This window comes from Rhincodon typus, chromosome 35 (assembly GCF_021869965.1).
Source record: "Rhincodon typus isolate 14 chromosome 35, sRhiTyp1.1, whole genome shotgun sequence".
NCBI classification, from domain to species: domain Eukaryota; kingdom Metazoa; phylum Chordata; class Chondrichthyes; order Orectolobiformes; family Rhincodontidae; genus Rhincodon; species Rhincodon typus.
Window position 1 is genome coordinate 12,325,399 of NC_063366.1, and position 13,618 is coordinate 12,339,016.

General features: G+C 40.7%; 1 protein-coding gene and 1 long non-coding RNA gene across 4 annotated transcripts in view; one reads left to right on the top strand and one right to left on the bottom strand.

Annotated features, from left to right (window-relative positions):
* Nucleotides 1-8,637, bottom strand: part of LOC125487040 — a 40,829-nt gene extending 32,192 nt beyond the window's left edge. The window contains exon 1 of the long non-coding RNA XR_007265616.1: nucleotides 8,021-8,637. This is a non-coding gene — a long non-coding RNA (uncharacterized LOC125487040). The remainder of the gene's footprint in view (nucleotides 1-8,020) is intronic.
* abcf1 (ATP-binding cassette, sub-family F (GCN20), member 1) overlaps nucleotides 1-13,618 on the top strand; it is a 68,095-nt gene that overhangs the window by 36,322 nt on the left and 18,155 nt on the right. For all 3 annotated transcript variants that reach the window (XM_048616928.1, XM_020511877.2, XM_048616929.1), the window contains 8 exons: nucleotides 587-709; nucleotides 2,077-2,177; nucleotides 4,977-5,062; nucleotides 5,923-6,062; nucleotides 6,904-7,052; nucleotides 7,555-7,638; nucleotides 8,698-8,822; nucleotides 12,772-12,884. In XM_048616928.1, coding sequence (XP_048472885.1) covers nucleotides 587-709; nucleotides 2,077-2,177; nucleotides 4,977-5,062; nucleotides 5,923-6,062; nucleotides 6,904-7,052; nucleotides 7,555-7,638; nucleotides 8,698-8,822; nucleotides 12,772-12,884 — 921 coding nt within the window. The remainder of the gene's footprint in view (nucleotides 1-586; nucleotides 710-2,076; nucleotides 2,178-4,976; nucleotides 5,063-5,922; nucleotides 6,063-6,903; nucleotides 7,053-7,554; nucleotides 7,639-8,697; nucleotides 8,823-12,771; nucleotides 12,885-13,618) is intronic.

Below are 13,618 nucleotides of genomic sequence, written 5' to 3' on the forward strand. Positions count from 1 at the left end.
TGGGTAGGGAATTAAATTTTGATGCCAATGTGGAAACCTATAATTGTGAATGTTTAGCACATTTATGTGGACTATTCGCAGAAACCTGTTTAGAACCTCTTTTGCTTTTAGTAAGGTCTCCCTTAGGGTTGTTGACTTGTGCTTATCAGCAGCTTGACTTCTTCGCTGAACAAACAGTGGTCAACATATTTCTATTTGACAAAAACAGAAGTTGCTGGAAAAGCTCAGCATGTCTGGCAGCATCTGTGAAGAAAAGATAAGGTTCAGTAGGAAGGATCAGCGGTCCGAAATGTTAACTCTGATTTTTTTTCTTCACAGATGCTGTCAGACCTCCTGAGCTTTTCCAGCGATGACTTCTGCTTTTTGTTCCTGATTTACAGCGTCTGCAGTTCTTTTGATTTTTATATTTCTATTTAAGATTGGCAATTTCACAGACCTGTTTGGACCAGTGAAAAACCATAAAAGTGGAAACATTTTAAGATACTAAAATAGTTTCATATCCTTTTTTAAAATTGGGTCACTGATGTATTGGAAAATATAGGTGTAAAGTCTCATTTGTCCTAATGTCTTTTTATATTCTGTCCAGATTGAATTTCAACGTCAAGTAGATGTACTGAAATCTTCAAATGATGCTGAGGGTGATTTCTCTGTGTCACAAGCTGAAAAATCATCAAGACAAGCCATGTTGGAGAATGCATCAGATATCAAGGTACTATTGTGATGTCCTGACCTGGCAATTAGTTCCAGACCATGTTGAAATATTGATGGTAACAGCTGACTGAGTTGAGCCACCTGGATTTAAGATATTGAATTGACCCAGTGCTCGAGCACCAGTTGCTATTGGATTGTGTGCTAGGCTTCCTGCCTCAACGAAGGTATGCTTGACAGAAAAAATTGACCTGACAATCTTTCCACATCAGTATTTCTCAAAATATTTGACACAGCTTCGACATTGAAGTGCAATGATTTTGAATAGTTTGACTTTACGCATAAAGTGTTACATTGTCACAATTCCACAGTTTGAGTACTGTGCTAAAATGTTGTGCCAGATTGTGCACTCAAATTCTGTCTGTGAGCTTCAGACCTGTGTGCATCCTATTCAGCGATGTTACTTGAAAATCACACTGGGGAGATCTCTGCAGGTGTAGACAATGTAGCCGGAAAAATGGAAGAGTAATGACTTCTTTTAACATCGGTTTTGTGAATAGTTTTGTTCTGAAGATCAAGCGCAGGTCATCTTTTAGAATTGCGACGTTAGTTGCCTACTGATTGTAAAATATAAAACTTAATTCCGACTACCAGTCAATAAGTGCATTTAGAATTGTGTGTGATTTCAAGAAAAGTTTTGTTGAGTTGCCTCAATGTAAATTTCTAGCTTGATTTTGAGGAGAAATATACTGTTCAGATTAATTTTTAATGTTCCTCGTCTAAATAATTACTTCTGTCCCAATCTCCTGTGGTGTCACAAGTCCAATTGGTAAGGTACAAATCACAAAATGAAAGCTGATCATTGAAGCACTTTTCCCACAGCTTATGGCCTAACTGCATTTTGACTTGTTTGAAAATGCTGAGTAGCAGTTTTGTGTAGTTTGTTCTGGCAGCTATCACTCTTGAATTAAAGAATGTGTCATTTCAGTTGGTACAGCAATTGAGATGTAATATTTGGCTGCAGTCCCACTCAACCAGGCAGTTGGGGTTTGGAGGAGAGAGACTGACTTGCTGCTTGTGACTACAATCCAGTAATTCCTGTTCAACAAAGGCAAAATTGGGCTGTGCTGCAATTTTCCCCCATTGTTGAGTAGTTTGCCAATCCTACATAAAAATGACAATTTCTGTAAAGATCCTGCAGAACTCGGCACCTGTTAGTATATTTCATGAGCTGAGAGGAGAAAGGTTGAGGAAGACAGAGAAATTTCCAGCCAACAAATGTCAGGACAACTGGAACTTAAAGAAGGGTGTTGGACGAATGTAAAGCTTACAGTGAGATATTACCATTTTTTCCTTGAAGTTTTCTTCTGGAAACTGTACTTTTTTAAATGGACCTTTCATTTCTTTCTTTCATCTTTCATTTTTCAGCTGGAGAGGTTCAGCATCTCGGCTCATGGGAAAGAGCTCTTCATCAATGCTGACCTGTTCATTGTGGCTGGTAGGAGATATGGTTTAGTTGGACCCAATGGGTAAGTTGGAAAACAAGACACTTTTCAGTTGTCTTCTACTTTTAGAAATTTTGGTCTTTTATTGGCTTTCTCAGTTTAATAGTAAAGCTTCACCAAACAACTTTCGTTGTTGGGTTTCATGTGTCTTATATTAAATCTCTTGCATTGTGTTGTGCAATGCTCACCTATCCACAATATCTGCGTCTTACACTGATATTTAGCTTTGTACAGATGGGTGGGACATTGAGACATACGCATTTGTCTTTGATTATGTATTCAGGCCAAGTCATTGTGTTTTTAAAACAGAAGTTCTAACAGGCTCTTGATTGGTAAGAGGATCAAGCGTTATGGGGAGAAGGCAGGAGAATGATTTGGAAATGAACATAGGAATGCTTACTAAGTTTGTAGATGACACCAAAATTGGAGATGTAGTGCACAGTGAAGAAGGTTACCTCAGAGTACAATGGGATGTTGATCAGTTGGGCCAATGGGGCTGAGAGGTGGCAGCTGGAGTTTAATTTAGATAAATGTGAGGTGCTGCATTTTGGAAAGGGAAATCAGGACAGGACTTACATGCTTAATGGTAAGGACCTGGGGAGTAGTGTTGAACAAAGAGACGTTGGAGTGCAGGTTCATAGTTCCTTGAAAGAGGAGTTGCAGGTAGACAGGATAGTGAAGGAGGTGTTTGGTATACTTGCCTTTATTGGTCAGTGCATTGAGTATAGGAGTTGGAAGGTCATGTTGCAGCTATACAGGACATTAGTTAGGCCACTTTTGGAATACTGCATGGAATTCTGGTCTCCTTACCGTAGGAAGGATGTTGTTAAACTTGAAAGCGTTCGGAGAAGGAGTACAAGGATGTTGCCAGGTTTGAAGCGTTTGAGCTATAGGGAGAGGCTGAATAGATGGGGGCTATTTTCCCTGAAGCTTTGGGGGCTGAGGGGTGACCTTTTATAGCGGTTTATAAAATCATGAGGGGCATGAACAGGATGAATAGCCAAGGTCTTTTTCCCCAGGGTAGGAGAGTCCAAAACTAGAGGGCATGGGTTTAAGGGGACAGATTTAAAAGGGACCTGAGGGGCAACTTTTTCACCTGGGCAATGGTGCGTGTATGGAATGAGCTGCCAGAGGAAGTGGTGGAGGCTGGTACAATTACAATATTTAAAAGGCATCTGGATGGGAATATGAATAGGAAGGGTTTAGAGGGATATGGGCCAAATGCTGGCAAATGGGACTAGATCTATTTAGGATATCGGGTCAGCATGGATGAGTTGACTGAAGGGTCTTTTTCCGTATATGTCTCTGACTGTAATGGGATATCAGCCCTGATTGAATGACTGAGCAGACTCAATGGTCCAAAATGGCCTAATTCTGCTCATATATCTTATAGGCTTATGGTCTGTAAAAATGTGTTTATTTTTCTAAACAGCATTTGTAGCCCTGAATCTTTCTGATGACACAAAGCTATCTGTTGTCATTGCAGACCTTATTTTACTTTTTTTTTGTTGTACTCCATTATCTCCTTCACTCGCCTGAGAGTGCCAACTCCTGAATAGATTTCATTTTTATAAGCGTTGGTGCCTCTCAGATTGCTTGCCCAAGTGAACGTTATATGTGTGAGCTGAGAGCGTAGTCATGTGGAATATTCTGTTGTGTGAATTTCTACCACACCTGAAATTACAATTATCAGTTGTTCAGAGTGACTAGCTCCATTAATCTGAAAGTGGCTGTGAAGTTGAATCTATCTTTTTCATCCATCTCTTCATCTTGTTTTCACCTGTTGAGACTAAAGCCACCAGTGCTCTGAATATTGCTCTCAATTTGGCAGAGACTCTCCTCACAGTAGAATTTTAGGTTAAATATTTACAGTATGTTATGTGTGGAATAACATAAGTTTACATTATGTTGAGTAGAGGCCAAGCAGTTTTGTCTGTGGCCAGCAGTTAGTGAAGATGGATCTTTGTGCTGTATGATAGCTGGGAGCGGAAGGCCGTTCCTGTTTCTGATAGACTGAGATGTTTGGACTTGAACATATCAATAAGGTTGACACTGGTCAATACTCATGGACCGCTGTTGTCAGAAGTGTTGCCTTTTGGGTGAAAGGTGCACCAAACTGTTGCCTCAGATGGATGTAAAAGAAACAGCGGCAATACTTGAAAAGGGGAAGTTTAACTTCTGATTCCATGCCTTAAATTTCAGTGTATATGAGTGCCTTCTGGGAGTACCAGAAATTTCGCTGTTGTGGACTATATTCCAAAATATCCTCTTCCAAAATACCAAACTGTTATTAACTAAACACTCAAGGGTTGGATGGAATGTTGTCCCCAAGTCCATGTCTTGGGGAGGCAAGTGACAAACATAAAATGCAATCATTTCAGTCATGTGACAAGGACAGGCATTTCAGATTCTGAGGACCCATCTTAGTGGGCTAATTGGCACGTTATGGGCTATCAGTATAACTTTGCTTTCACCCATCAGAGTGTCCACCGGGAGGTGATGAGGTCAGTGTAAAGAAATATCTTTTTCTAGCATAGTAGGTCTTAATTAGTTCTTTTGTTGATGGTCGGAGGCAGACAGCTTGATTCCAAGTCCTTTGTGTCAGGCTTTTTTTGTCTATTTAATGCAGGGGTTTAGGAGCTTCTAGAAATATGTTCATGTCGTCAGCCTCGGCTGTTTTGTGTCCAGGAAGGTTGTCTATTTATAAAATGAGTGGAAATTAAGCACAAAAATACAGAAAATACAGTTTTCTTTGTGATTTGTCTTGCCTTCTGGCCATGGCAAAAGGAACACAGCACTAACATTGTGCCTTCTCTTTATCAGCAAGGGTAAGACAACATTGCTAAAGCACATCCAAAATCGAGTGCTCAATATACCTCCTAATATTGATGTGTTGCTCTGTGAACAAGGTAAGCCAAGTTTGACAAGGGTCAGTTCATTTCACTGTATGTATGACAACTGAGAGAAATCGGACTTAGTCTTGCTCTCGATTACCATCAGATTGTCACTAGACCAGCAATCCACAGGCCTAGACTAATGTCTGAGGGATATGTATTCTTATCCCACCGCAGTAGCTGGTGGAATTTTAATTTGGTTAATAAATCTGGAATTGAAAACCAGACTTAGTTTCATGGTCACCATTACAATCATTGATTGTCATTGGAAAAAGTGATTTGGCTGACCTAATATCCTCTTAGAGAAGGCAATTTACAGTGTGTGGCCTGGCCTACATGTGCTTCCAGATCCACAGCAGTGTGATCGGATCTTAACTCTTCTCTGAAGTGGCTAAGCAAGCCACTTAGTCTGCCAAACTACTATAGAAAAGTTACCTGATGACAGCAGCAGTTCAAGAATATCACTCACTACCACCTTCAAGTGGATGGTAACAAGTGACACCGACATACCAGTAAAGAATAGGAAGAAAACCCCTTCCCAAACAGCTTGGGTCCCACGGTAACTTGTTCCCATCCACCCCTGTATTAATGACCCTTGACGTTTCAGTATATTCCAATAAACATTTCTACCAGTGCCTTTTTACCTTGAGATCATTTAAAATGCAGTGTCTTCTACTTCAGATGTCTGACTCATATATACATCAAGTTGGAAAGAATATGCACTGTTTAAACAGAAGCTTAGTAAAAGCCACATTCCTTGCTAAAGGGGGGAAATAGGTTTGACAAACAATGCGAAGGAGAGATGAGATACAGAAATATGTATTGTATTAATGAAAGTGATCATTGAGCTGATTTTTTTTTTGTTTTACCCTCAGAGGTAAGGGCCGATGACACAGCAGCAGTCAACGCAGTTCTGAAAGCCGATATGAAGCGGCTAAAACTGTTGGAAGAAGAACGGCAGCTCCAGGCTCTCTTAGAGAAGGGAGATGATCAAGCTGGTGAAAGACTGCAAAAGGTGAACATTTAGGCTACAGTCATCTTTTCTAAACTCTTCATCCTCGTCTGACTGATTTGACAAATTATGATTTGAGCTGCCATGACTTGCACCGTAACTCTCCAAGCTGCCTTAAACAGCATGTTCCAAACTGGTGATCTCTACCACCTAATAATAGGGCAAGAGCAGCAAATATGTGGGAACAAATTGTCCTCCTGAATCATACACCATCCTGATTTGGAATGATATTGCTGTCCTTTCACCACTACTGAGTCAAAATTCTGGAACTCCCTTCCTTACAGTACTTAGTGGGTTTTCCCAACACTACAAGGATTGCAGTAGTTTAAAACGACAAGCTCACCACCAATTCTCTGGGATAATGTTGGGCAAGTCAGTGATATCCACATGACATGGAAAAATTAATAACTTTTTAAAAATCTCCTGTCCAGATTTTGTCATACACATTTGAGAGTCAGTTATGAGATTGTGTTTAAAACCTCCCTCCATGACCTGTGCACAGATTGCAGATTTGTGCAGTACTGAGGGACAGCTGCATTATGTTGTTAGAGATGCTATACTTAGAGTGAGACTTTTTTGAAGGTAGGTCATTTTACAAAATAATCTCAGGAGACTTGGGTACAGGTTAATGGTGGGTTGTTTTGCCAATGTATTGGGAGAGGACCACCCAGGGAAGACTTCTTGCAAACAATTTTGAGGATTAAAGTCTGCTAGGATCCTTTGCATCCATTTTCTCTATTGGGCTTCCGTCTTCCTGCATTTCCCTATTTTGTAAGTAGTGAGCAGTCCTTTATGAAGCTAATACTGAGAGCTCTATAGTGATTATCTACTATGCCTTTCGTAGGTATACGACGAACTGCGAGCTACAGGTGCTGCTGCAGCAGAAGCTAAAGCCCGTCGTATCCTGGCTGGTCTGGGCTTCACTCCTGAGATGCAAAATCGACCTACTAAGAAATTCTCTGGAGGATGGCGAATGAGAGTGTCACTGGCTAGGTAAGCAAAGAACTGGTGAGGAAGGAGTGGTTGATGGTACTTGGTGCTATGATCAGGGAATAAAAGGTCCATGCTAAAAAATGATGAGAAGCTGCCCCTATTCAGGCTTCATGAGGGAGCACGTTTTCATTTTGGGGTGGTTGAGGATTATCAATGAATGTCTGTCTCTGAATAGAAAGGAAATGCAGTTGCCACTGTCTAAGTCGGGCCTGATGAAGGCATAAAAAGGATAAGGATTGCCTCTGGTTCATGTGAATGGAAGCAGTACAAAGATGAGGACGATAATCCTGGGAAGGTGAGGATGGGAGCAGCATATAGATAGGATTGCTTCTACAGATGATGGAGGGAATAAGCTGTATGCTGACTTTGCTGACCTGCTGAACCAAAAACAATCATTTTACTGCTTAATGATTTGAAGGAAGAGACGGCAGGAAGCCTAATGGTTTCAATCAATGATAATCTTTGTGATGTGTTCCTTGTTGTGGTTCCCTGTGCATTACAGAGCCCTGTTTATGGAACCCACATTACTGATGTTGGACGAGCCCACAAACCATCTGGACCTTAATGCAGTCATTTGGCTTAACAAGTAAGTGTGATGTAAATAGTGCAGGTTCAAAGATCTACTGTGCTGTTTTGCAATTTCAAACTTTCAATTCACAAATCTCTTTAAACTCAGATCATCCATCCACAAACCTTGTATGGGAGAAAATCAACGGAATTGCTATAGGAATATAGGAAAATCTCGTCTTTAATGTTTTCAGACTCTGGCCAGAATTCCTGAGTTGAACCCAAGTCGCTGCAGGTGACACAAGAGTGTCGTGGTCTTTGGTTTATGCCCATTTCAACTGAGCTTTCAATGTGGCTCCAGAGTTATCAGCCACTGCTACAGCAGTGGGTATGTGAGCTGACTCCACGTCAGAAAGCAATGGTTAAAGATTCCTTATTTGATTCAAAGGTGATCAACTTACATTTGCTTGGGTAAATGCAGCACCTCCAACACTCGAAGCTTGACACCAACCAGGACCAATGGTAGTGATCTTCTATCCTTTGAACCTCAGCCAAGCACCTACAGAAGGAATTGTGAAACATCACAATGAAGTCAAGCTAACGATTGGATCTGTTTCTTCCTAACAGGAATAGTGTTTAAATTATATGCCCATTTGAGCTATTCAAAACTTTTTAAAATTAAGAAGTGTTGGTGTGCAGATATCGTTTTTGTTTGTTTGACTTGCAATTTACGTGAAGACTTTCTTCTGATGGCCAACATCACTGAGACCTTTGATTTAATTCCAAGTAAACTGGAAGATTTTCAGTGTGAAATAAAATTGGGCAAATCCAGACATTTTTCATCAAACCAATTCTGACTGGACTACCAAATTATCATCATTGTATGAACTTTCTGAAATTGGTTGATTATTGATAGGAATAGACTATCTCAGCTTGTGGGACTTAATTTTTTCACTTACACTGCACACCCATGTCAACAACATAGAACAGTGGTAGCATTGTGAGAGGGCAAGAGGGAGTTGGGTGAGGGCTTACATCATTTGACTTGGTAATTTACTGAGTCACCCCCACAGCTCATCTGAACTAGTCTTCATTATGTGTCTTTGAACTGTACTTACTTGCTGTCTCTTATTCTCAGTTACCTTCAAACCTGGAAGAAAACTCTGCTAATTGTGTCCCATGACCAGGGCTTCCTGGATGATGTCTGTTCAGATATCATTCACCTGGATGCACAAAAGCTCTTTTACTACAGAGGGAACTACAGTAAGTGGAACTATAACAGGAATAATACTGTGTATTGGATTACATGTTCGGAAAACTGGTTAAAGATTCCTTATTTGATTCAAAGGTGATCACCTTACATTTGCTTGGGTAAATGCAGCACCTCCAACACTCAAGAAGCTTGACACCAACCAGGACCAAGTGGTCTGCTGTTTTGCCACAAGTATTCACCCTGTCAGTACTGACACTAAGTAGCAGCAGTGTGTACCGTCTACAAGATGCACTGCAGAAATTTACGAAAGCTCTTTAGACAGCATTGTCCAAACCCACTTACTGCAGTCTAGAACAAAAAGGGCAGCAAACGGTTGGAAGCAACCACACCCTCGGGTCACTCATCATTGTTGAAACATAACAAGATTGTTTGGGACTTACCTCACTAAGTGCAGAAAAGTCATTTTTCCTTAATGGACAGTCTAGGACCAGAGGGCATATTCTCAGAATAAGAGGTTACCCTTTTAAAACAGGAATGAGAAGCCATTTGTGGAATACCTTACTACAGATGGATGTAGAGGCTGACATGGACTTACTGATTTAATTGATAAGGGAATCAAGGGTTATGGAAATGTAAGGAAAGCAGACTTTAGGATATCAGATCAGCCATGAGCTCATTGTTGAAGAAGACTTGATGGGTAGAATAGCCTACATCTGGTCCTTCTATGAGTATCGTGACTTGAAAATATATGACTGTTCCTTCAGTGTCACTGGTTCAAAATCCTGGAACTCCCTCCCCAGCAGCATTGTGGATGTTTCTATCGCAAATGGATTGCAGTGGTCGAAAAGGCAGTTCGCCACCGCCTTTTCAAGGGAATTTGAGGATTGACAATTAATTCTGGCCCAACATCCCAGGGAAGGGAATTAAAAAGGATGTAAAGAAGTTTTACAGGCATCAATTTTAAAAATACACACCATTGATTCATTGTAGTGCAAGGTTCATATTTCAGTCAATGTAAATTAGAAGGGAGGAACTTATACACAAGAGGGAAATGTAAAGGACCTTGAGCCAAAACAAAAATGGGGAAAAATTGCAAATGCGAAAACAAATGGAAAGCACTGGGAATGCTAAAGAAAAGCAGATAGTGCTAGAAAGACTTTAAATCCATCAACAAATATTCAGTGTTTCTCTCTCTTGCTGGTGCTTCTTGTATTTTCTGTTTTTCCATTTGATTTTCCAACAAGAAGCTGAGTCATTTTCCCCTTGGATTTACTGACTAAGGAAGGGCATTGATACAATATAAACACCTTAATATAGAGCAGAGGCGGGGCCCACGAAGCCTTGATTATTGCTTGATGGCCATTTGGTGAAGTAGACGTGGATCGACGTTTTGATGAGAAAATCAACTTTAATCCCGCCGAGCCGTCTGTTTGCATTGGCTAATACATACAAACAATAGCTAATGGCCCTTCTAGCCTCTCTGATATTTATGAAGCCTTCTCAATGCATTTACTCCTCACTCAACTGCAGAGATTCAAAATTAATAAATTGAACAGAGAGGGACACCCCCACCCTACCCTGACACCCTGAACCCCAGCAATTGAAATTGCATCCAAACAAAAACAAAGTGCTGGAGAAACTCAGATCTGACAGCATCTGTAGAAAGAAACAAAATCAATGTTTTGAGTTCAATTTGAGTGTTCTGTGGAATTGGAGAGGTGGGAAAGTGATGGATTTTTTACTGTTGATAAGAGTGAAGTAGAACAGAAAGAGAAGATGAGAGGGCAAGGGAGATTAGAGATCAGAGATGTCAAAGAACAAAAGACAAAATTAATTGCCATGCTTGTAGAGAAGAACCAAAGCGTAGATCCACAACTGATGTAAATAAGGAGGCAAAAGCATGAGAACAAGATGATAGATGGGAAGGGGAGAAAAATCTCAAACTGGATGACTGAATTTACGGACTGAAATTGTTCCACTGCATTAAGTCCTGAAGACTCTGAAGGGCCTAATTGAAAAATAAGATACTGTTCCTCCTGATTATGCCAGTCTTCACTGGATCGCTGAAGCAGGTCTAGGACAAATGAGAGCATGAAAGCAGAGTAGTGTATTGAAATACAAAGCAACCAGAAGATAGGGGTTATAGAGCAGACTGTGCAGTGGCGTTCTACAAAGCAGTCATCCAGTTTGCACCTGGTCTGTCAACGTGTGTGTATATATCTAGAAACTTGGTTGTTTTAACCCAGTACCTTTCAATGTCTTGTCTTTATGTAGCTTTGGATCTTCATCTTTGTATCATGGTAAATAATAATCAAGGCAATACCAGGCAGAAGTCTGAGGAAATTGGTGGGAGATGGGAGAGAACACTTTGTGGAAATATCGATGCATATGATTTATATCAGATTTTATACAGGAGCTGCCTAAAGCTGAATTATTCCGTAAATGGGAAAGGGATGGAGGGTCCTAGTGCAAGTTTCTCAAGATTAACATGTTAGTAGTTTGGAAGGCTAATGCAATGATAACATTCATTTCAAGAGGGCTAGAATACAAGAGCAGAGATGTACTGCTGACGCTGAACGAGGCTCTGATCAGATTGTATTTGGAATATTGTGAGTAGTTTTAGGCCCCATTTCTAAGGAAGGATGTGCTGGTTTTGGAGGGGGTCCATAGAAGGTTTACAAGAATGATTATGGAGATGAAGGCTTTTTGTTATATGAGGAGCGGTTGTGGATTCTGAGTTTAGAAGAATGAGGGGACAACTTACAGAATATTAAGAGGCCTGGATAGGGTGGATGTGGAAAAGATGTTTCCATTATCAGGAGAGACTAGAACCTGAGGGCACAGCCTCAGAGTGAAGGGATGAGCCTTTAGACCTGAGCTGGGAAGATTTTCTTTAGCCAGAGGGAGATTAATCTGTGAAACTCCTTGCCGCAGAAGGCTGTGGAGGCCAAGTCATTGAGTGTATTTAAGACAGAGATGGGTAGGTTCTTGAATACGAAAGGGATCAAGATTATTGTTATGGGGAGAAGGCAGGAGAATAAGATTGAGAAATACATCAGCCATGAGAATGGTGAAGCAGACTTGATGGGCCGAATGACCTAATTCTTTTCTTATATCTTGCGGTCTATTGCAAGACTCGATCTAAATCATCAATGCAGTACCGATTCAAAGATCACCACTGGTTAAAATGACTGTGGGCATTAGGATTGCAGTTCATTGGTACATGAAGGTACAGGGTTATATTCTCAAGCATATCGCTGTGCATTTGCAGACGTTACTTCCCCTCCTCCCTAGTTGTCCAGGCTTCCAACCCTGTGCTCTCCAGATCTGACTTCTTGTTCATTCCAGTTTTCTTTACTCTCCCTTTACTCAGCAGTTTCTTCAGCTAGCTGGGCCTTTAAACTCTGAGCCTCTTAGCCTAATTGCCTTTCTTTTCATCAAGGCTCACTTTAAATATACTTCTTTGACCAAGCCTTTGGGAACCTGTCCTAGACTCCTCATTTAACGTAGTTCATTTTTTTTCTCTGATTTATGCTTGTGTAAACTGCCTTGAAATCTTGTATTACATTAAAAGTGTTATGTGCGTAGGTTTAAAGAGGACTTGTGTTCAGATTGGTAAATGGTTACAGTTGACTTGAATAATTCAAGCTTGACTAGTGGGAAAGAGAAGCTGTGAGGGATCATGTTATTCATGTCCCATGTCATGTTAAATGCAAAATGGATCGCCTGCTCCCCCTCCTACAAACTCTGTGCTTAAAGGAAACTACGTGCAGTTGTTTTTTTACACATTATTCCTTGTCTTCCCTTTCTCATTAAACTTACTATCATGGGGCTCATAGCATCGCTATTGTGCAGCTGTGGGTAAATGTGACCTACATCTCCTAAAGGAACATAAAGCTTCCTCCTACTTGCACAGTATTTGTGTGCATGTGTCGATTCTTTTTTGAGGAGGACTGACTCTGGCTTTTTTAATTCCTGTGTATTTTGTGCCTAAACCAGATACCTTTAAGAAGATGTACCAACAGAAACAAAAGGAACTGCTGAAACTCTATGAGAAACAGGAAAAGAGACTTAAAGATCTAAAGGCGGGAGGCAAGTCAACTAAGCAAGCGGTATGTGATTCTGACAGAGTAATGCAGATTGGGTGGCTTCGGTCTCTTTGTGATGGGGTAGATCATTAGGTAACGGAGAGGTCTACAGCTCAGAAAAAGGCCCTTCGGCTCAATAAGTCTGTGCCGGTCAAAAACGAGTACCTAACTATTATTGCATTTTCCAGCACTTTGCTTGTAGCCCCGTGTGTCTCGGCAGCGCAGGGCACATCTAAATACTGCTCAAATATTATAAGGATTTCTGCGTCCACCCTTACAAGCAACAATGTCCAAGTTCCCAACCATCTTCTGGTTGAAAGAATTTTTCCTTGCATCGCCTGTAAACCTTTCTGTCCCTTACTTTAAATTTATGTGCTTTGGTCATTGATCTATCTGCCAATGGGAAATGTTTCTTCATGTTTACTCTGTATATGCCTCTCATAATTTTATACGTTTCAATCATTCACTCCCCTCAGTTCCCGCTGCTCAAAGGTTAAAAAACCCCAGTCTATCCAATCTCTCTTCATGACTGAAACTCTTCTGCATTACTCCTGTTCTGTCTTCTCATGCAACAGAGGAAATCTATGATGCAGTATTGTCTGCTGTGGTTCTAGCTATCTAGGCCTTAAGGTGCTGGAATTCCCTTCTTATAACAGAACATATTATATTAAGTAAAGGTGCCATGTAAATACAAATTGCTGTATTCCCCTCATCCCAGGACTTGACCTTGTAAAATCAAGGCATGCACTTCACTGCAG